Genomic DNA, 24,166 nt, shown 5'->3' on the forward strand with positions numbered 1-24,166 from the left:
CTAGAACATATTTCAGCTATTTGACCTGTACTCCTGCAGGTAAGGGAGAATTGATATTTACTCGGATAGGAAATCTTATAATACAGCTTTTGTTATTTTCCCTTTCTAGTAGCTTTACACGCAGGAACCTTTTAGAGAATTTGTTACAGCTATATTTGGACCTAAACTAAGGTGTTCAGATTTTTTTTTACATGTTTTAGGGGTTTAGATCGACTTTCGGTAAAATGACACCACCCAAGGATCATATATTTGAGAAGGGAGGAAAGCTCTCGATGTCGAAATGTCGACCCGTCCTAACGTTCTTGCATCAAAAACAACATTTCTAGGGGCATATAGTGTTGCCCATGTTCGTCCCGTCCCGATTCAATGTAAACACTTAGCAACTTCATTCTTTAACAGATGTTGGTCAAACTTTATACAAAGGTCAAGTATGATTATACTTCGGACATTGTCGTGTTTCAGGGTTCCAAGGTCAAGGCCATGGTCACTGTTGCTATATATAGAAAATCATCAACTGATTCAATTTCAACACTTAGTAACTTCATTCTTTCACGGAATTTGGTCAAACTTTATACAAAGGTCAAATATCGATATACCTTTGACATCCTTGTATTTCAGGGTTCCAGGGTCATGGCCAAGGTCACTGTTGCAATATATAGAAAATCATCAACTGATTAAATTTAAACACTTAGCAACTTCATTCTTTCATGGATTTTGGTCAAACTTTATGTAAAGGTCAAGTATGAGTATACTTCGGACATTGTTGTGTTTCAGGGTTCCAAGGTCAAGGTCACTGTTGCTATATATAGAAAATCATCAACGTATCCAATTTAAACACTTAGCAACTTCATGCTTTCACGGAATTTGGTCAAACTTTATACAAAGGTCAAATATGGGTATACCTCTGACATCCTTGTGTTTCAGGGTTCCAATGTAAAGGCCAAGGTCACTGTTGCTATATATAGAAATCATCAACTAATTCAATTTAAAAACTTAGCAACTTCATTCTTTCATGGATTTTGGTCAAACTTTAGGCAAAGGTCAAGTATGAGTATACTTCGGACATTGTTGTGTTTCAGAGTTCCAAGGTCAAGGCCAAGGTCACTGTTGCTATATATAGTTGCTATATATAGAAAATCATCAACTGATTCAATTTAAACACTTAGCAACTTCATTCAATATGTTATGGAGATGGTAATAACATACAGAGAAAACAAATGAATATTAAAATCAAATTATCAACTTTAAGTGTAGTACCTTGCGTGTGTGTGCATGTTTCATGGTATCAAGATCAAAGTGGTTGTAACTTTGTATAGAACACTGAAACTAATTTCACATGGCAGCGGGGCACTTATGTCTTACAGACATTTCTAGTTTGAATAATAATCAGGATGACAACCAAGCCTTTATGCAAACTTCTGATATTTGATAATATGCATGGTTACAGTCGCATTGTGACTATGTACTCGGTAAGTAGAATACATGGAATATGGATTTAGAAGAATTCAAAACAGATCTTTTGATCTATCTTGAAAACTTTTTTTCAAAAATGTTCCCTCTATCAAAACTTTTGACTTTTCTACCCTTTACACTTTCATTCCTCATACCAAACTTTTGACCAAAAAAAAAAGAGTGACGAACTGCGATATGTGGTTGTAAATTGCTTTGAAGAATATTTTCTTCTTCTTCCGTTTACGGGAAAGACTCCGGTGCCGGAGTGTGAAATATCCCGAAACTGTGGTGCTATGTACATGAAAATGGAGGTCGAAAATTATAATATGAGTGAAATATTTGCCACAGTCCAACCGTTAAAATAACATTAGTTGTAGCTAATGCTAAACATATTCACATTATGTACAGTGGCTTAAATACAATTATAGTTAATTAGCCAGACAGGATCCTCAAAATGTTAAGGTGGAGATACCACCTTTGAAGGATTCTAGGGAGGGTGACATGCAAATTGCCTCAGGAAGATCATTCCAAGCTGCAATAGTGCTTGGGAAAAAAGAAGACTTAAAATAGTCTTTACTTGCATATGTATGCCGAAACTTATGTTGGCCTCTAGTAAAAAGTTTTCTTGTGAAAAACACAACAAAGGCTCAATAAATATATAAATGATGAAATTGTGCGAATGATACAGTTCCTGGTTGACAATATCTTTAGTGTTGAGTTCGAATTCGGTGGCAAGACTTACCCGGTGAGCAGACTGAAGGTATTTTTTTTAACTTTCATACGCGGCTAAATTATTGACGGTGCGATCAGGACCAAAACTAGCCTTTAATTTTACACTCAAATATATCGACGATGTGCTTTCTTTAAATAAAAAGAAACTTCGATCTTATGTAGATCTACCCTCCCCGGCTAGAAATAAAGGAGACTGAATTGACATCCCTGTTTTCCCATATATGTTACAGATGTGCATGATTTCGTACTTTTTGTTATTCAGATTATAAAACGCACCAGTACACTTATGAATTGAAATTTGATTTAAAATTTAAAACTGTTAATACCAGGGTACATTCGCGTTACCAGTTGAAACGGTTGAACCGGCTAAACCTGTACAGAAAACGACAGGTACAGCATCTGGACCGAGGCTGACCTCAGAAAAATTTGGCACGTTTAGATTGAGTGGTCCAGACTTGCCTGACCGAAACTAAAATGCTGACTATTGCCAATTTGCGTTATTTCTTTCTAAAACAATGTCAAGTCACATGTAGTTTTTAAGATACGTTATGTAATTGAGTGGACGCGTGAGAGAAGGGCATACTATTCTTGATACATTGTTTTTTATTCTCCGAAACTTTGGATTTTTAGCTCTGCTTATAGAACGGTCCAAGTGTGTTCGTTTATCGTGGAAAATTTCTGCGCCACACGTACCGTTTCAACCGGGTTACGCGAATGTAGCCTTAGCTACGTAACTTGTCGTCATTACGGAAAGACCCGAACGGCATTAGTAATCGCCGGAAAAATCCGAGTTGGACGAAGTAAGGGGCGTAACTCTATGTTTCAAAGATGGAGGGGTCGGGGAGGTTGCTCTGCATTCTACGACAAATATCAAGAAAAACACCGATTTATTCCAGATTGCAGAAAGCTACTTACTGTTCAGGCATCAAAACGAAACCTTTGGACGAGGTTTATCAAAAGGAATATGTAAGTGTGTGTATCATCCTGATTTTCTTGAAAAATAAATATTTTTTCAGCTAACCGGCTAACGTGAACATAAAACAGCTGTACATAACAGAAGCATTCAGATATGTGCCACTGATCCACATTCTCTTCTTAAGAAAACAATAATGTGATCGTATCCCGCCGATCATAATTTGGAACCCCATAATTGTGTACGTTTTTAGCAGACTGTTACACCTATTGCAAGTTACAAGTTACTCCCATAACATGAGAGGCCGCTGGTCGGCCTTTTTTCAATCGGATATGATTTTGCCGACTGCGACACGCGGCGCCTGTCAAATGTTTTTCGCCGTGTAAAACCTCTAACATTGTTGGAGTAGTTACAAGTGTAAGTAGGGCATACACACTTGCTAACTGTTAACGTTAAGTGCAGGCAAATTCGCCACCCTGTGACAAAAATGTCATATAACGTCATAATACATAAGATGTGACGTAAATAACGTAAAAACCGTTTCTCCCCAACTTTTTACACATCACCCTGATTTTCAGTTCAGTTCGCCTAAAGTATGACAACCATATATATCGCCCGAAACGTCTTGACACCCAGCTTGAAGCTAGAAGTCGACCTTAATCCTATGTACAATTAAAACCTGCCACAACCCAAACGCCAAGCATGGTTACTAGATGGGTACCATCCCACAGGTTAAACCTTATATACACTGACAGTATAGTTAAGTAAGGTAAAATGTGTGTCACAATTACAAGTAAGACGTGCATGTATGCCTGTTTATTTCAGTACCCACAGTTGTTTGGTATTTGGTGTTTGATATGCCCCCCCCCCCCTTTCTAAATGTGATCGCCTTTGAACACCATAACAACCTAGATTCTAACATACTCCTTTTTACCACAGGGAGTTTGTTTGTATGAGTGGTTTTATGTCCAGCAGACACCCACAAATTATTTGTGACAGGAAAGAGAGTAATGTTGAATCCACTGAGCTAAACCCCAAGGATTTAATTCCCTCTAGCGCTAAGCTAGAAGGCTTCCATAATCCTTTTACAATTAAAATATGCTACACTTAGGATAGTGATGGTTTGGTATATTGTTTACCAGCACTTGACCTCAACAAACAGAAAACAACACAAATAGAAAAGAAGACCAATGTGATATTCACAACAGGACGGTTGGATAAACAAACTTAAATACATATAGAAATGAATAGCTGAAGTACATATAGAAATGAATAGCTTAATTGATTCAAATACATGGAAAACATCACACAAAATCTTTTAAAAACAAGCACAGTATCAAGATGGAGTGTAAGGCAATACCAAACAAGAGTAAATATATTTATGAAAACTAGGTAGGTGTTGATTTTCCTTTTAATGTGTCCAAACATTCTTTTAAAGAACACAGTAACTGAAACAACTTGAGGAACCCCTGACTATTTCAGTACTAAATGTAAACCTCTGAGTGCAGAAACAGTACCCATACCCATTGTTACTGCACTGACAGTTACAGACTACATTGCTAGATATAAGTCATGCTTTAGATCCTGTACACAGTAGACTAAGTGTATGTACACAACAGGCACTTGCTGTTACATGAATTACAAAAGGACAAAATGTACATTTTATCTGTGTAGTATGGTTCATATGTATGTAGTAAAGGCATACACAGCTGGCTTGATCAGACACTACACTTGTATATATACGTGTACATATATAGTTGATATCAACCTGTTACAGGTAAACAGAATGATTCATGTATGTTTTCAATATCAAAGATACGGAAACAAAATCATGCAAAATCAATAACACTTCATGTTTTTTTCGAGAATCTAATTAAAGAAATAGGACACTATATATACATTTATATAGCTACTGTACATATCTTAAAGCTGTTGGCCGAGAAGTATAAAGAACAGAATCATTGGTTTGTTTTACATTTTCCTTAAAAAAACCACTAAATAAACTTGATTATTTTCTCTATTTTGTTTTAGGCAAAACATACCATAATTTTCCAATTATGTTATCCTAGGTTTATTAATGATATGCTGGTCATAGAAATGAGAAATGAATACCTTGATAAGGGAAAGAACTCTAAGCCAGAAAAAAATATTTTTGGAGCTTTTAGATGATGACTTTGTTGACTTTTAGATGGGAATTAACTTACGGAATTTATAAACCAGCTCTGGAGTTGAACTAATGGTAATTATAACTGGCACAGTTGTATCCTATATGTATATCTTAATATCAGGAGCTGTGTATACTGATGTTGGAAAAGGAGAGTTATATAAATGATGGAAATTGTTTGAATATTTCATACAAAATGAAATAGCTGATTCGATCATTTGTAAATTTGTTAGTTGTTGAAGTGTTATTGTTTGTACATGTACATAGAATAAGATTGTAGGTACTTTTAGTTAGAATAGTCAAATTTCTGTAAACATGTATTTAACACAATTTTTTTTATCAACCAGTCAAATATGTATACATGTATCTCCATGGTGATGTTTGAAAAGAATGGAAAGATGGGAATAATGTCTTCCCATACCTTACCCATCCTTCAGATCTGTGAATCTATTTTCTTATGTATGATATAACAACCAGTATGTAGTTATACTGTGATCAAGGACTTGCACAAACCCCTCACTAATCATTTCTATACTTGTATGCTCACGATTATCAATCAATTGAAAAAAAGAATAAAGATTTTTTTTTCTTCACCTTTGAATCAGGAGATCTCTTTGTTTACACGTTTTACTTTTTATCTAATTATTAGGAGAACATTGAAGAAGAGCCTGCAGTTCAGTGTGGTCCTAACAAGGCTGAAAGAGTAGGGCCTTCTACAGACACACTGACCGACACGTTTGGCCGACAGCACACCTACCTAAGAATATCACTGAGTGAACGATGTAATCTCAGATGTAAGTTACTCAATAGCAGTTCAACCTCATCATTAAACTATGATTGTAAGGGTTTAGAACATTTGAACCCGGTTGTGCCCGTAGATGTACTTTCGGGTTTGGTGCCTTGTGTTGGAGGACAACTTTTTATCAGGGTCTTTAAGATGGACCTGTGGGGTTTGGCACCTGCTTTTGGAGGTTAACTGCAAACAAGGTCTTGAAGATGTACTTGTGGGGTTTGGCATTTGGCAACTTAAAACAAAGTGCTTAAGATGTAGGTTTAATTTGTCACCTTACATTGGAGCACAACTTCAGAGTTTTTAAGGAAAGTTTAGGAAATTGTGACACAAAATAAAAGATAACAATTTGTAACATGTTTGCTAAAATTTAATATTACAATATACCCTCATATTACATGCCTAATTCACCACTGATTCACACACATAAATGAAATACGTATACAGGTCAGTACTGTATGTACAGGTGATCAGTACTGTATGTACACACCTGCTTTTGGAGGTTAACTGCAAACAAGGGCTTGAAGATGTACTTGTGGGGTTTGGCATTTGGCAACTTAAAACAAAGTGCTTAAGATGTAGGTTTAATTTGTCACCTTACATTGGAGCACAACTTCAGAGTTTTTAAGGAAAGTTTAGGAAATTGTGACACAAAATAAACGATAACAATTTGTAACATGTTTGCTAAAATTTAATATTACAATATACCCTTATATTACATGCCTAATTCACCACTGATTCACACACATAAATGAAATACGTATACAGGTCAGTACTGTATGTACAGGTCAGTTCTGTATGAACAGGTGATCAGTACTGTATGTACACACCTGCTTTTGGAGGTTAACTGCAAACAAGGGCTTGAAGATGTACTTGTGGGGTTTGGCATTTGGCAACTTAAAACAAAGTGCTTAAGATGTAGGTTTAATTTGTCACCTTACATTGGAGCACAACTTCAGAGTTTTTAAGGAAAGTTTAGGAAATTGTGACACACAATAAAAGATAACAATTTGTAACATGTTTGCTAAAATTTAATATTACAATATACCCTCATATTACATGCCTAATTCACCACTGATTCACACACATAAATGAAATACGTATACAGGTCAGTACTGTATGTACAGCTCAGTACTGTATGTACAGGTCAGTACGGTATGTACAGGTCAGTACTGTATGTCCAGGTCAGTACTGTATGTACAGGTCAGTGCTGTATGTACAGGTCAATACTGTATGTCCAGGTGATCAGTACTGTATGTATAGGTCAATACTGTATGTACAGGTGATAAGTACTGTATGTACAGGTGATCAGTGCTGTATGTACAGGTCAATACTGTATGTACAGGAGATCAGTACTGTATGTATAGGTCAATACTGTATGTACAGGTGATCAGTACTGTAGGTACAGGTCAGTACTGTATGTACAGATCAGTACTGTATTTACAGGTCAGTACTGTATGAACAGGTGATCAGTACTGTATGTACACACCTGCTTTTGGAGGTTAACTGCAAACAAGGGCTTGAAGATGTACTTGTGGGGTTTGGCATTTGGCAACTTAAAACAAAGTGCTTAAGATGTAGGTTTAATTTGTCACCTTACATTGGAGCACAACTTCAGAGTTGTTAAGGAAAGTTTAGGAAATTGTGACACAAAATAACAGATAACAATTTGTAACATGTTTGCTAAAATTTAATATTACAATATACCCTTATATTACATGCCTAATTCACCACTGAATCACACACATAAATGAAATACGTATACAGGTCATTACTGTATGTACAGGTGATCAGTACTGGATGTACAGGTCAGTACTGTATGTACAAGTCAGTACTGTATGTACAGGTGATCAGAACTGTATGTACAGGTGATCAGTACTGGATGTACAGGTCAGTACTGTATGGACAGGTCAGTGCTGTATGTACAGGTCAATACTGTATGTACAGGAGATCAGTACTGTATGTATAGGTCAATACTGTATGTACAGGTGATAAGTACTGTATGTACAGGTGATCAGTCCTGTATGTACAGGTCAATACTGTATGTCCAGGTGATCAGTACTGTATGTATAGGTCAATACTGTATGTACAGGTGATAAGTACTGTATGTACAGGTGATCAGTACTGGATGAACAGGTGATCAGTACTGTATGTACAGGGCAGTACTGTATGTACAGGGGATCAGTACTGTATGTACAGGTGATAAGTACTGTATGTACAGGTGATCAGTACTGGATGAACAGGTGATCAGTACTGTATGTACATGTGATCAGTACTGTATGTACAGGTCATCAGTACTGTATGTACAGGTGATCACTACTGTATGTACAGGTAAGTACTGTATGTACCGGTCAGTACTGTATGTACAGGTGATCACTACTGTATGTACAGGTAAGTACTGTATGTACCGGTCAGTACTGTATGTTCAGGTGATCAGTTCTGTATGTACAGGTCAATACTGTATGTACAGGTGATAAGTACTGTATGTACAGGTGATCAGTCCTGTATGTCCAGGTCAGTACTGTATGTACAGGTGATAAGTACTGTATGTACAGGTCAGTACTGTATCTACAGGTCAGTACTGTATGTACAGGTGATCAGTACTGTATGTACAGGTCAGTACTGTATGCCTGATTTCCCATTGTTTCATTCATGATATATGTATACAGGTCAGTACTGTATGCCAGAGAATGGTGTAGAACTGACTCCTTCTCAGAAACTCCTGTCATCAGAAGAGATCCTCAGACTGTCTGAAATGTTTGTGAAGGAGGGTGTTGAGAAGATACGCCTCACTGGTGGTGAACCGTTGGTCAGGAAGGACGTGGTGGAAATAATAAGTAAGCTGTGCAACACTTTACTAAGTTTTGGCAGGTTTTTGTAATTGTAGCTAGAAAAGAGATTTTTTACCATTCTCACAATTGTTTTTTATTTCCATATTTTTAGTATTTTTTCAAACAAGTGATCAATTCTGAATATCTTATTTATTAAATTATAGTGCAATTTGCTAATACTGTAAATCCTGAATATGCCTTTTTCACACTGTATAACCTTCTGGAACAGTTTCAAGCAACAAAACCTATTTGTTTTTGTGCATTTTCACAGTTAACCAATACTTGTAAGTTTGAATCAATTATGTTTTCTCCTGATTCAATGTTACCGCAGAAATACATTGTATGTGAATGTTAATACAAGGTGAAAGTTGGAAGTCAGATTTGTTTTTATATAATAAAGAGGTCTAATATCTATATTTATATACTTGTTTCTGTCACTGATGTATAATAATTGCTTCTCTCCTGTTTTTCAGGAGGTTTGAATGAATTCCGGGACCTAGGTCTGCAGACTATTGCTATGACAACGAATGGCGTGACCTTAGCCAGAAAGTTACCTGCTCTAAAGGAGGCTGGTCTTGACCTTATCAATGTCAGTCTAGACACACTAGTCCCAGCAAAGTTTGAGTTCATATCTCGTCGGAAGGGCTGGGATCGCGTCATTAAAGGAATAGACACTGCCATCGATCTAGGCTATAGTCCAGTCAAGGTGAGTGCTAGTTTTAGACTATAGTCCAGTCAAGGTGAGTGCTAGTTTTAGAGTACAGTCCATGGCCAGTCAAGGTGATCGCTAGTTTTAGAGTACAGTCCATTCAAGGTGAGCGCTAGTTTTAGAGTACATACCAGTCAAGGTGATCGCTAGTTTTAGAGTACAGTCCAGTCATGGTGAGTGTGTAATTCAATGTCGGACAAGTGCACCCAAAGAGTATTTGTTAATGGTAAAATTCTTATATTTTATGATTTCATTGATTATAATAATTCTAGGGTTTTATATACTGCTTTAACACAACTGTGGTCGTAGGTGGTCTCAAAGTGGTTCACAAATTATTATCTGAGTTATTGGGCCTTTACAACCAGCCAATATCTTTCTCAACTCCTTGGGGAGCACATAGCAGGTGCTGCCATTTAGGCACTCACAGCTAGCATTCAACAATCCCAGCACTGCCCTACCACATACTCATTTACAGCTGTGTAAACTGGAACAAGCAGAGTAAAGTATCTTGTTCAAGGATACAACACATTGCCATGACATGACTCGAACTTACAACCCTTTGGTCACGAGCCCAGACAACCATGCCTCTAATAATGATTTGAGGTTCTTAGATATTTTAGTATTACTTGAAAAAGAATCACAAAAAATGTGACCTTTGACATCATCAGTCTAGCTACTAGCTATATAAAGTCTGTCTGTGACCTTTGACATCTTCCGTCTAACTACTAGTCTGTCTGTTGCCTGGGAAGTACACATTCCTTGATCTAGATAGGACTAATATCTAAAAATCATTCAAAGCTTAGAAAGGCTTATGAATTTGAAAATTGACAAACATTTTTGGTAAATAATATAATGTTAGTGCACTTTACCCCTTACATGTATACAAAATGTGAAATGTTTTTCGATACTTTAAAATTAATTGTTTGTTGATACTTACAGGTAAACTGTGTTGTGATGAGGGGACTAAATGAAGAAGAAATCTGTGATTTTGTTGCCTTTACAAAAGACAAGGTAAAAATATACAAAATATGCCTGTTCAAACATTCATTGCAATGTCAGATATATTCTATCTTACACTATCTTATCTGTACTTTGTGACAAGGTTATCTAATCTAATAAACGTCCATTAGCTTGTTTTATAATTATGACTTATTTAAGAGATATTAGTTTGTTACTTTGACTTAAGGCAACATATAGGCTTTGTCGTTGTATGTTTAATTTGACAATGAAGAGTTTTTAAACCAGCAGGTATCCAGACTACTAGAAGGTTATGATGTTAAGCACCGGTACAAACACCATTCTGAGGGTATCTTCTGTTTGCTTTTAGAATGTTGATATCAGGTTCATTGAGTACATGCCATTTGATGGGAACAAGTGGAACTCAAAGAAAATGGTCAGTTATTTAGAAATGGTGGACACCATCAAGGCAAGGTGGCCTGATTTCTCCAGAATGCAGGACCATCCAAATGATACATCCAAGGTAACCATCATGTTATACAAATTAAATCTCTCCATCAAAACAATCTTCTCCTTCAGTTACTCCTAAAATATAACATTTCTGTGATTTGTAGTTAAAATTTTCATATGCTTATGTTGTTAACACTATACTTCAGGTGTATCCTGTAATTCAGACTTTTCATGTACTCACAGCTATATATTTCTGTTCCAGGCTTATCATGTACCTGGTTTTACCGGCCAAGTCGGTTTCATCTCGTCTATGAGTGAGCATTTCTGTGGTACATGTAACAGGATCCGACTCACTGCTGATGGTAACCTCAAGGTAACTACTCAAAATCACAGCGGATGGTAACCTCAAGTTAACTACTCAAAATCACAGCTGATGGTCACCTCAAGTTAACTACTCAAAATCACAGCTGATGGTAACCCAAGGTAACTACTAAAGGTCACAGCTGATGGTCACCTCAAGTTAACTACTCAAATCACAGCTGATGGTAACCTGAAGTTAACTACTCAAAATCACAGCTGCTGGTAACCTCAAGTTAACTAATCAAATCACAACTGATGGTAAACACAAGGTAACAACTCAAAATCACAGCTGATGGTAACCTCAAGTTAACTACTCACAATCATTGCTGATGATGATATAACCTCAAGTTAACTACTCAAAATCACAGCTGATGGTAACCTAAAGGTAACTACTCAAAATCACAGCTGATGGTAACGTCAAGGTTACTACTCAAAATCACAGCTGATTGTAACCTCAAGTTAACTACTCAAAATCACAGCTGATGGTCACCTCAAGTTAACTACTCCAAATCACAGCTGGTGGTTACCTCAAGTTAACTACTCAAAATCACAGATGATGGTCACCTCAAGTTAACTACTCAAATCACAGCTGATGGTAACCTCAAGGTTAGTACTCAAAATCACAGCTGATGGTAACCTCAAGTTAAGTACTCAAAATCACAGCTGATGGTAACCTCAAGTTAACTACTCCCAATCATTGCTGATGATGATATAACCTCAAGTTAACTACTCCAAATCACAGCTGGTGGTTACCTCAAGTTAACTACTCAAAATCACAGATGATGGTCACCTCAAGTTAACTACTCAAAATCACAGCTGATGGTCACCTCAAGTTAACTAGTCAAAATCACAGCTGATGGTAACCTCAAGTTAAATACTCACAATCATTGCTGATGATGATATAACCTCAAGTTAACTACTCCAAATCACAGCTGGTGGTTACCTCAAGTTAACTACTCAAAATCACAGATGATGGTCACCTCAAGTTAACTACTCAAAATCACAGCTGGTGGTTACCTCAAGTTAACTACTCAAAATCACAGATGATGGTCACCTCAAGTTAACTACTCAAAATCCCAGCTGGTGGTTACCTCAAGTTAACTACTCAAAATCACAGATGATGGTCACCTCAAGTTAACTACTCAAAATCCCAGCTGGTGGTTACCTCAAGTTAACTACTCAAAATCACAGATGATGGTCACCTCAAGTTAACTACTCAAATCACAGCTGATGGTAACCTCAAGGTTACTACTCAAAATCACAGCTGATGGTAACCTCAAGGTAACTACTCAAAATCACAGCTGATGGTAACCTCAAGTTAACTACTAAAAATCACAGCTGATGGTAACTTCAAGTTAACTAATCAAAATCACAGCTGATGGTAACCTCAAGTGCTCTTGTTCATTAGCTTTTCTGTTTGTTATGTTGTGACTCGAATCTGTCCATCTTTAATATGACATACCAGCTGTCTCAAGAAATCACAGTTAGACTTAAGATCTATTAACTGATGTGATTTATCTTCTGTGCTGCCAGGTTTGTTTGTTTGGGAACACGGAGGTGTCACTACGTGATGTAATGAGAGCTTCGCCGGACGATGCTGAGCTGAGGGACGTGATCAGTGCAGCTGTAAAGAGGAAGAAGAAACAGCATGCTGGTGGGTTGTGTTGTGCTGTCATTATTTTATGTGGTTTAACAAAAAACTTATATCGTTGTCGATTTCTTTTTTGTTACTTGTACCCAAATATGAGTATGTTGTAGGATGCCTCCATGATCACACTATTCTTACCCTTAAAGATATAAAATTGAAGCTAACCTGATGTGGGGTCCTTTTTAGATTTTAACAAAGTTGTCGATATATTTAAGATCTGTTTATTAAGTTGTTTTGCATTTATTATAATGGAAGTTTGGGTTATGTGTGTATCTTTGATGAAATATTTTGAATTCTTCCACAAAATGCAGCATTCCAGTTCGAAAAGGTTTGAGTTGTAATGTTAGATTTTTGCCTTGTGGTTTAGTTTGAGATTTAAATCGGGGCTGTGGAGCCATAACATAAAAGGCCATACCTAGCAGTAAAATTCAACGTTCCGTGTGATACAGGAGGTGAACAGTACAGGCATCTTTGCCATCATGTTTCTTGCATGAATTGGCTTAAAACTTGACATTTTAATTCACACAAAAATGCCATCAGGTTGAATTAAAGACAGGTAGTCATGTAGTGTACAGACATCTTTGTATTTCAGGTATGTTTAATTTGTCAAAGATGAAGAACAGACCTATGATATTGATTGGTGGGTGATTGCTCAGTAAGTAACAACAAAACATATATTGAAAGAACTGCTTCATTAATTTTATCTTCATAGACATACATATTTATACACTTAGAATTTCAACGATAGCAACAGTAAAGACACATAAAGTTTTACCTTCTTCTTTTTCAAGATAAGACGCCAGTACCACAGCAATGGAAATATAACAATGAAATGTGAAATTAACACACAAAGTTATACCACAATAACACATTGTTGTAAAGAGTAACACAATGTTGAACAATAACAAACTTACACAGCAATAAAACCATGTTGAACAGTAGTTTTATGACATTGAACAGCAGTTATCATTAAATTACACACTGTGTTCTATGATGGGGAATGTAATTAAAACATACCATGGCATATCTATTGAGGCTTTAGGCAATTGTTAAAGAGACCAAGGGATACACAAGAGAATTGAAAAGTCATAGAAAAACGGTAGAAAGGGAAAGAGAAACTGCTCCCAAATATAGCAATGGGTAATAAGGCCAATTGTTGTTACTTCATTATCCCCTTAGCAGAAAGCTAAAAAGGAAATGTAATTGGATTGTGTTATGTTCGGTGATAAAACAGTTGGTGATAAATCAAGGTTACGCTGTACATTATGGCATGACTACCTGTTTCAACATCAAACCAGAAGGCACATCTATTGGGTCAAATAGGGTAAAAATTGTTTCTTCGTTAAATTTTGTTTTACTTTTGATTTAATTAATATAAATTTTCCCCAATAATTCACAAACTTATGTCTTTAAAAAATAAACAAATTTGATTTTTTCTTTCTAGATTATTTAGAAGAAATAGAGGACTTTAAATGTCCCGGTGATGGCATGTCCATGCGAACCTTGTCAACCTCATGTACACATTCCTTCACAACTTTAATGCCCGCTGGTATTGTTTCTGCTACGTTCCTGTCTACACCACAGCCGTGGAATACCCAGATAAGACAGTGCTGGACAGGTGATGAGGAAAGTATGAAATACTGGGAGACTGACCGCCGGGCTAGATTAGCGGAGGCTGCTGAGCGTGGGGACATTGAGGAGGATTGTGATGTTACAGAATATAAACAGGACCATGATAACTATAGAAATATATCAGAAAATATAAGTAAATCAGACTGTGATAGCTTGACACATGTTGACACTGCAGGCAAAACAAAAATGGTGGATGTTGGATATAAACCAGACACAGTGCGCACTGCTGTCGCCTCAGCAACCATCCACGTAGGGGAGAAAGTGTTCCCCTTAATCAAAGAAAATAAGATGAAAAAAGGGGATGTGCTGTCTGTATCACAGCTAGCAGGCATCATGGCAGCAAAGCGAACCTCGGAACTCATTCCACTGTGCCACAATATTTTTATTTCTGGGGTTGATGTATCATTTGTATTGAATGAAGAAAATCACTGCATTCATATCACTTCCTCAGCAAAGACTGCTGGGAAAACCGGTGTTGAAATGGAGGCCATCATGGCTGTTTCAGTGGCGGCCATTACAATCTATGATATGTGTAAAGCCGTGTCCAAGGATATGGTTATCAGTGATATCCGGCTAGAACAGAAGACTGGAGGTGTAAGGGGAGACTACCTCCGACATAAATAGTGGTTCAGAGTGACAGCAAAGGATATTTACCCAATCCAAATCAATCAAATACATTTTGTGTAAATACATATATTGGATTTTATAATCTGACCATTTTTTTTTTATTCATTTTATAATCTTGGGAAATTTTCATATACATATATTATTTGTAAAAAATAAGAAAAAACGATTTGATGTAATGATAATTTTGTATGGAAATTAATATGATTTATTCATTGCCTTTCCATAGTTATATTGCAATGAAAGAAATGAAAATAGTTAACCAATTTGTTATTGTTATGGTTATTGTATACTGAACAGTGAAATCCATAAACAAGTTTTTACGGAGCATTGTTGTCCATGTCTTAATACTGATTATTTTTGTGATTATCAAACATTAAGCTGGACCATGTTGTGGTACACCTGACTAAACCATGACCATTTTGATACACCTGTCTAAATGAATTTACTGTGAGTGTATTATTACATATACCTTTTTCATCTTACCATACGGATATATACCAGGCATTTATCAGCCCATACATAACCTTGGTATCGCAGAATGGTGTACCAAGTCACTAGATCAGAACTTTGTTTAGCGCAACCTCATTGGTTATTAAATCTGTTGAAAAATTGATACACTTCTGAATGAATATTTTGCCACCATTATGAGATAATATTTTGTCCTGTCCTAGACATTTTTTGTCTGCCAATTTTTTTGTTTTTATAATTTCCAAAACTTATCAAAAGTCTTGAATGTTGATTTGAAATAATTATGAGGTAATATGATAGAGGAAATATAACATACACATAAAGGTTGTAGGTATGCAATAAAGCAGAATCAACGTCTTTACCCGACGTCCCAAATAATGTTATGTGCAGAGGTACTGCTGTTGTGTTGTATACATACAATAGTGTAGATACATATAAAGATGTGGAATGTATTCCATAGGTTTGTTCTTTCATTTGAATTACAAGTATATCGTTTTTATCATCACTACGTGGTGTGCCTTGTACCTTTTTAAGACACGTTTTATAGAATGTATTTTTTGTCATATTAAAATTCACACACAAGGAAAACTTATATTCATAGAGGATAGTGCGTATCATTATTGGTGCTACAATAGAACTACATGATGAGTGTGATAGGATTGTATTATAACACTGGATGCTACCAGAACTAAATCACAGACTGCCCTGTAACTGTACCCATGCTGACTTTCCCCTTTACACAAAGACTAACTCTAGGTTTGAATGGGTCCAAGCATGACTGACTCTCTTTCTTTAATCATATTCAGACAATGTGTCTTTGGTTTTCCCTTTGACTGTGTCTTTGATTTTCCCTTTGGCTGTGTCTTTAGCTGTCTCTTTGACTGTGTCTTTGGCTGTCTCTTTGACTGTGTCTTTGGCTGTCTCTTTGACTGTGTCTTTGGCTGTCTCTTTGACTGTCTCTTTGGCTGCCTCTGACTGTGTCTTTGGCTGTCTCTTTGGCTGTGTCTTTGGTTTTTACTTTGACATGTGTCCAGACTGGATTTCTCTATGATCTGTGTCCAGACACAGTCTTGCTCTTTGACTCTGTTAAGATTTTTCCTTTATGAAGTTTCCAGACTGGCTCTTCATTTTCCTGTGTCATGGATTGCTTCATCTTTGACATTTGTCCAAACTGTGCTTGCTGTCTTTTTGACTGTCAAGAATTGGTATCTCTTTTCTCCAGACTTGATCTTCCTTTGAATGTGTTAAACTAGTTTCTTTCAATTTGACTGCGTTCTGATAGGATCACTCTTTAACTGTTTCCAGACTTCAATAGTCCCCCGCTGGTAATACCAGAGTAGACTTAGATGTGCACTCTGTCAGTCTATCCACGTGTCACTTTGTCTTGGGCATATCTCATAAACTGTTATTTACAATTGCCAAATTCTTTATGTGAGCACCTCTAGAATGGCAGCGTAATACATACAGAAGTTGGGTTGTGTGCTCCACTTCATACAGAGTTATAGCCCTTTGTTACCAAGGCTTGGCCAGAGGTTGGAGACTTTGCCTTGCTCTCCTATTGATTGGCTGGATTTTATCATGTGATTCCGTGACAAATTGCTATGTTTGATAGATTTCTAAAACTTAGTTCTGTCTGGACAGTAATATATTATTTTTATATTAAATTTAATACAAAATAAATGTGTATGTTCTCTGATCGTTTCCACAAATTGACATGTGTATGTTGGTGGTGTTAAAGACTAGTCTGTTAAAGGTTGTCAGTATGTGTCTTTGTTTATGATTGTAGTTTCTGCCCTATCACTGTAACATAAACATGATTTAGATACATTGATATATTTTATGCAAATTTTAAAATACAATCTACTGAGTTGTGCAGGAGAACCTGGTTTTGTTCTGGATTTTGGATTTCTTTTCATTACAACATTTGTTTGTCATGGTTAGTAGGTGAGATTTTGTTGTTTTCCTTATGGTCTATATATATTTTTTTTATGTTTTTATGCAAGAAAATCTATTGTGATACATGTATATAAATTGTAATGGATTATGATATTACTGCTGCTCAAGATGAATTGATGCAGCTGTTGCATTTCGATTTATTTTATTTATTTTTTGCCATGGTTGCATTTATAAAGGTTGGAGTTTAAAATCAATTTCAATCATAAATGTTGCATATGAAAATTGACAAATAAACTTGCATCAAAGTTGATTCCAAATCAGTTTCTGTGAAGGTTGCATTTCTAAATATACTCTGTAGTAACATTACATTTAAGGATTGACTGTTAATAAAATTCAATTTTTAAACAGGAATGAGCTGTTTCATGCATCCCATTCTTAACTTATAACTTGAATTCTCAGTACTAATTTAAACAAAGACTGCATATCTGTTTGTGTCAACTCATTTCAACAGATCTAGACCCGAAGGTCCAATAAAAGATTTGTTAACATGTAATAAAGGATATAAACAGTTCCTGTCTGAAACGGTATTTTCTGCTAAGATTCTTTAAAGCTAGATTACGATTATATGATGTCCATATCGCATTGCTCAAGGACTAAATTAAAGCCATTTATAATCCCAAGAAATTGTATTAATGAGTTAAGGAACACGGAAAGGACTGAATGTATTAAAATTAGGAAGACTTGTTGTAAAACCCATATTTCTAAGCTTAATTTGTAACACAAAACCTTACAGATGTTATGATGTCAATTTAAATGTGTTTTAAATTCGTTTTAGGCATGAAGTGTTAATATGTTTAAAGCAACTTTACTGTAGTATTTTATAGTTTGCTATTACGTGTAAACACATACTCAGTTTGTTGCTATGACAATATATAGACACATACAGCAATACTGGTACATACAGGTGTGTCATACAGTGTTGTTAGGCTCTAAGTGACTTCCGTTGTCAGTAAAGCCTACAGCAATACTGGTACATACAGGTGTGTCATACAGTGTTGTTCGGCTCTAAGTGACTTCCGTTGTCAGTGAAACCTAAAACATATGTACATGTTTAATATTTGGAGTGTATGTAGTGAGATATAATAAGATTTTTGGGTGTTGAAGAATCAAGTTTTATTTTTTTAAATAGTTTTATTCACTGGATTATCCTGTTATAATTTGGTCAAGGTGGTGTACAAGTTATAGACATTTCCCTGACAAATTGTGCATGTTTTCATTGTGACTGTTTGGGTCAACAATAAATCTGAGGTCACAATGGTCTCGAAGTAGAGGAAATGTTTTCAACTTCTGATTTAGTTGATATAACAGAATAAATAAATGAGCGATACAGGCCCTTTGTGTCATGTATTCATGTTTTATATGTTACTAGACTGTTATAATGCCGAAATTAGCAGGACAACTGTTTGAAAACTAGGTTTTACTGACTCAGGGATGTTTATATTAAACAAAATCCTGATCATCTCTAGATGTGATATAAGATAAAGTAGCTTTTTGTTAATTGATGTATTTACATGTATCTATACAAGATTTTAAAATGATAAAAATGTCAAACTTTAATCAATAAACTAAATCATCCAAATTATTGAAGTGATACAATTTATTTTCTTTTGTTGGGACAATTCATGTTTTGTATGAGGTTCGTACCAGACTATGATCATGATTGCATCTTCATATCTCCTGCCCCAAACAGCGCATCCTCAAGTTTGATAATCACATTATTGACCAAAAAGGACAGTGTCCTGTAGTAAAATAAAAGTTATAAATCTAAAGTTGAAATACTTGTTATAATGAGCTCTATTTGTCTACGATAAATATCAACCTCTTTGGAATTAGTTTCAACAGGATGACAATTAGATAGTTTGAAAATCAAAACCCAGACTCACCCCTAGGGCATGAGGAATCGGACAAGAAATACTCAAATGGGCTAATATTCAGCAATCTTCTAAAGACACTAATAAGCTAGAATAAAATACTCTTCAACAGAAAACCAGGAAAATAAACCAATAAAGTGTTATTTTTTGGGTTGATAAAAAATTCATCAATTTTGAAACAAAGTATGCAAATCGGAATACCAAGATGGTTGACAGGTGGCCATCTCAAATTTCAAGAGTTACAAGTTTATAAGCATTGTTTCTCATGGAGGGATATTTCTCAAATTTCACACGTTGGTTCCCTATGGTCCATAGCTGTGCATATTGAATTTTGAGACTGACCAGCAAAACCAAGATGGCCAACAGGCAGTCATTTTGAGAGTTCAAGTTTGTTAGCACTATTGCTCTAGAAAGTACTGGAGGGATCTTTCTCAAATTTCATAAGTAGATTATAAATGGTAAGTCATTGTGCATCTTTCAATTTTAATTTGGAATGACCACCAGACAGCCATCTTGTAAATGTATTTTGATAGTTCAATTTTATTATCATATGACAACCTCACTTTGAAAAACAATTTCATACCACGGACATACAAAGCAGTATGAAGTTTGTCAAAAGCTACCACAAAATGAATTTATTGTTTATGTAATAGGGCGAGGAATAGTGATAAAGAAAGTGCTGTCGCTGGGGCTAGAACCCACGACCCTGGGCTCTCCAGCCCGATGCTCTATCGCTGAGCTAAAGGGAAATTCCCTACAGCTGACGCTTGTAAGTCAACCTAATTAATCCACATCTTTTACACTATTCCCCACTTTTTTCAAACACCAACCCAGGTTCTTTGACTCCCCACCAAAGGTACCGGTTCTCCTACCTTGAATTTGTAATAGGACAAGAAATAGTGATAAAGAAAGTGCCATCGCTGGGGCTCGAACCCGCAACCCTTAGCTCTCCAGTCCGTCTGATCGATGCTCTGCCGCTGAGCTAAAGGGAAATTCCCTACAGCTGTCACTTGTAAGGCAACCCATTAATCCACATCTTTTACAGTTTATATGACTCAATCCAACAGATAAAAGAAAAGAACAATCTTACATAGAACCAATGAAGATTGTATGATGATGGGTACCAGGATTCCTCTCGTGTTCATACATATAGTAACCTCCCTTTAATGTTGAGTAAGTTATATCTGTAGCGCATCTGTGCTAAGGATGCAACTGGCAAGGTGACCAGGTAACTTAGTTGGTTAGAGCAATACTGTATACTGAAATTTTCCCTGCATTTTAGTATTTCGACCTTTTTATCCTCCGCAATAAGGGTGAATTTATCATGTCAGTGAATATTTGTACACAATTTATCCTATAAGCTATTACATGTGAATGGCAAAATTAACAATGGGCAAGTCTAATTTCTACCAGTGAATGTGAATATTTGACGGGGCGGAAGTCTCCCGATATACAGTTGTATATGGTCTGGGTCCAGGGTTTGACGGGGCGGAAGTCTCCCGATATACAGTGGTATATGGTCTGGGTCCAGGAATTGACGGGGCGGAAATCTCCCGATATACAGTTGTATATGGTCTGGATCCAGGGTTTGACGGGGCGGAAGTCTCTCGATATACAGTTGTATATGGTCTGGGTCCTGGGTTTGACGGGGCTGAAGTCTCCCGATATACAGTTGTATATGGCCTGGGTCCAGGGTTTGACGGGGCGGAAATCTCCCGATGTACAGTTGTATATGGTCTTGGGTCCAGGGGTTGACGGGGCGGAAGTCTCCCGATATACATTTGTATATGGTCTTGAGTCCAGGGTTTGACGGGGCGGAAGCCTCCCGATATACAGTTGTATATGGTCTGGATCCAGGGTTTGACGGGGCGGAAGTCTCTCGATATACAGTTGTATATGGTCTGGGTCCCGGGTTTGACGGGGCGGAAGTCTCCCGACATACAGTTGTATATGGTCTGGGTCCAGGAATTGACGGAGCGGAAATCTCCCGATATACAGTTGTATATGGGTTTGACGGGGCGGAAGTCTCCCGATATCCAGTTGTATATGGTCTGGGTCCAGGGTGTGACGGGGCGGAAGTCTCCCGATATACAGATGTATATGGTCTGGGTCCAGGGGTTGACGGGGCGGGAGTCTCCCGATATACAGTTGTATCTGGTCTTGGGTCCAGGGTTTGACGGGGCGGGAGTCTCCCGATATACAGTTGGATATGGTCTTGAGTCCAGGGTTTGACGGGGCGGAAGCCTCCCGATATACAGTTGTATATGGTCTGGGGCCCGGGGTTGACGGGGCGGAAGTCTCCCGATATAGAGTGGTATATGGTCTGGGTCCAGGAATTGTCGGGGCGTAAATCTCCCGATATACAGTTGTATATGGTCTTGGTCCCGGGTTTGACGGGGCGGAAGTCTCCCGACATACAGTTGTATATGGTCTGGGTCCAGGGTGTGACGGGGCGGAAGTCTCCCGATATTCAGTTGTATAGGGTCTTGGGTCCAGGGTGTGACGGGGAGGAAGTCTCCCGATATACAGTTGTATATGGTATTGAGTCCAGGGTTTGACGGGGCGGAAGTCTCTCGATATACAGTTGTATATGGTCTGGGTCCCGGGTTTGACGGGGCGGAAGTCTCCCGATATTCAGTTGTATAGGGTCTTGGGTCCAGGGTTTGACGGGGCGGAAATCTCCCGATGTACAGTTGTATATGGTCTTGGGTCCAGGGGTTGACGGGGCGGAAGTCTCCCGATATACCGTTGTATATAGTCTGGGTCCAGGGTTTGACGGGGCGGGAGTCTCCCGATATACAGTTGTATATGGGCTTGGGTCCAGGGTTTGACGGGGCGGAAATCTCCCGATGTACAGTTGTATATGGTCTTGGGTCCAGGGTTTGATGGTGGGGAAGTCGCCCGATGATATACAGTTGTATATGGTCTGGGTCCCGGGTTTGACGGGGCGGAAGTCTCCCGACATACAGTTGTATATGGTCTGGGTCCAGGGGTTGACGGGGCGGAAGTCTCCCGATATAGAGTGGTATATGGTCTGGGTCCAGGAATTGTCGGGGCGTAAATCTCCCGATATACAGTTGTATATGGGTTTGACGGGGCGGAAGTCTCCCGATATTCAGTTGTATAGGGTCTTGGGTCCAGGGTGTGACGGGGAGGAAGTCTCCCGATATACAGTTGTATATTGTCTGGGGTCCAGGGTTTGACGGGGCGGAAGTGTCCCGATATACAGTGGTATATGGTCTGGGGCCAGGAATTGACGGGGCGGAAATCTCCCGATATACAGGTGTATATGGGCTTGGGTCCAGGGTTTGACGGGGCGGAAATCTCCCGATGTACAGTTGTATATGGTCTTGGGTCCAGGGTTTGACGAGTTGTATATGGTCTGGGTCCAGGGTTTCACGGGGCGGAAGTCTCCCGATATACAGAGGTATATGGTCTGGGTCCAGGAATTGACGGGGCGGAAATCTCCCGATATACAGTCGTATATGGTCTGGGGCCAGGGTTTGACGGGGCGGAAGTCTCCCGAGATACGGTGGGATATGGGCTGGGTCCAGGAATTGACGGGGCGGAAATCTCCCGATATACAGGTGTATATGGGCTTGGGTCCAGGGTTTGACGGGGCGGAAATCTCCCGATATCCAGTTGTATATGGTCTGGGTCCAGGGTTTGACGGGTCGGAAGTCTCCCGATATACAGTTGTATATTGTCTTGGTCCAGGGTTTGACGGGGCGGAAATCTCCCGATGTACAGTTGTATATGGTCTTGGGTCCAGGGTTTGGCGGGGCGGAAGTCTCCCGATATACAGTTTTATATGGTCTGGGTCCAGGGTTTGACGGGTCGGAAGTCTCCCGATATACAGTTGTATATGGTCTTGGTCCCGGGTTTGACGGGGCGGAAGTCTCCCGATATACAGTTGTATATGGTCTTGGGTCCACGGTTTGACAGGGTGGAAGTCTCCCGATATACAGTTGTATATGGTGTTGGGTCCAAGGTTCATATCATGATCTAGCCTGACCCAAAGGGACCAGAGAATTTGTTACAGCTATGTTTGGATCTTCAAATAATAATAATACCCCCGGTATACAGCATTTATATAGCGCCCTATATAATTTGTAAAATTACTCTGAAGTGCTTTACAACATTTGGATAATAGTATTAGTTATAATTGTTAAACAAAAAGGCTTACAATCGCAATTATACATTAAGCAAGAAGATAATCATCTCAATGTAGACATAAATGAATAAATAGACGGTTGAATATTTTTTAATAATATATATTATTCATTGGATCTTATACTGAGGTGTTCAGAGTAATATTGCTGGTTTTACGGGTTTTATGGGTTTGGATCAACTTCCGGTAAAAATGCCACTCCCAATGATGGTATAAATTTTCTCTGAACACCTCATCAGTGTAGAAATATGGCTGTAACAAATTCTCTGGTACCTGCGATTCGGACCTGAATGACTGACTCTTTTTATTTCCTGTCTATAATTTGTATATAAATACCGCTTGGTTTGGATCATGGAGAGTATTTATCGAATTTTTTGGTAAACCGGAAAACAGTTCTCAATGCATGGTTACTCTCGGGGTTATTTTTGGCAGTGG

The 24,166-nt window shown here is 37.9% G+C and overlaps 1 protein-coding gene across 3 annotated transcripts; it reads left to right on the top strand.

Moving 5' to 3' along the window:
* Nucleotides 1–3,003: 3,003 nt before the first annotated feature.
* On the top strand, nt 3,004–15,377 carry LOC110466522 (GTP 3',8-cyclase, mitochondrial-like). 3 transcript variants are annotated; one of them, XM_021523069.1, is made up of 10 exons: nt 3,004–3,156; nt 5,911–6,055; nt 8,721–8,888; nt 9,356–9,588; nt 10,531–10,602; nt 10,919–11,071; nt 11,261–11,371; nt 12,892–13,012; nt 13,599–13,661; nt 14,451–14,540. In XM_021523069.1, exons 1-9 carry the CDS (start codon nt 3,013–3,015, stop codon nt 13,652–13,654), a joined length of 1,203 nt encoding a protein of 400 aa, XP_021378744.1. In that variant the 5' UTR covers nt 3,004–3,012; the 3' UTR covers nt 13,655–13,661; nt 14,451–14,540. The 3 variants fall into 3 exon arrangements, with proteins under 3 accessions (XP_021378744.1, XP_021378742.1, XP_021378743.1); XM_021523067.1 differs by lacking the exon at nt 13,599–13,661 and having other exon boundaries at nt 14,451–15,377; XM_021523068.1 differs by lacking the exon at nt 13,599–13,661 and having other exon boundaries at nt 3,004–3,150; nt 14,451–15,377.
* Nucleotides 15,378–24,166: the final 8,789 nt, after the last annotated feature.

This window comes from Mizuhopecten yessoensis, unplaced genomic scaffold (assembly GCF_002113885.1).
Source record: "Mizuhopecten yessoensis strain PY_sf001 unplaced genomic scaffold, ASM211388v2 scaffold11135, whole genome shotgun sequence".
In the NCBI taxonomy this organism is placed as follows: domain Eukaryota; kingdom Metazoa; phylum Mollusca; class Bivalvia; order Pectinida; family Pectinidae; genus Mizuhopecten; species Mizuhopecten yessoensis.

Excerpts from the sequence above, each read along its gene's own strand:
- LOC110466522 (XM_021523067.1), top strand. The coding sequence starts at position 3,013 with ATGGAGGGGTCGGGGAGGTTGCTCTGCATTCTACGACAAATATCAAGA. Across the intron at positions 8,889-9,355 it reads GGACGTGGTGGAAATAATAA|GAGGTTTGAATGAATTCCGG; the intron begins GTAAGCTGTGCA and ends CCTGTTTTTCAG. Across the intron at positions 11,072-11,260 it reads ATCCAAATGATACATCCAAG|GCTTATCATGTACCTGGTTT; the intron begins GTAACCATCATG and ends TTTCTGTTCCAG.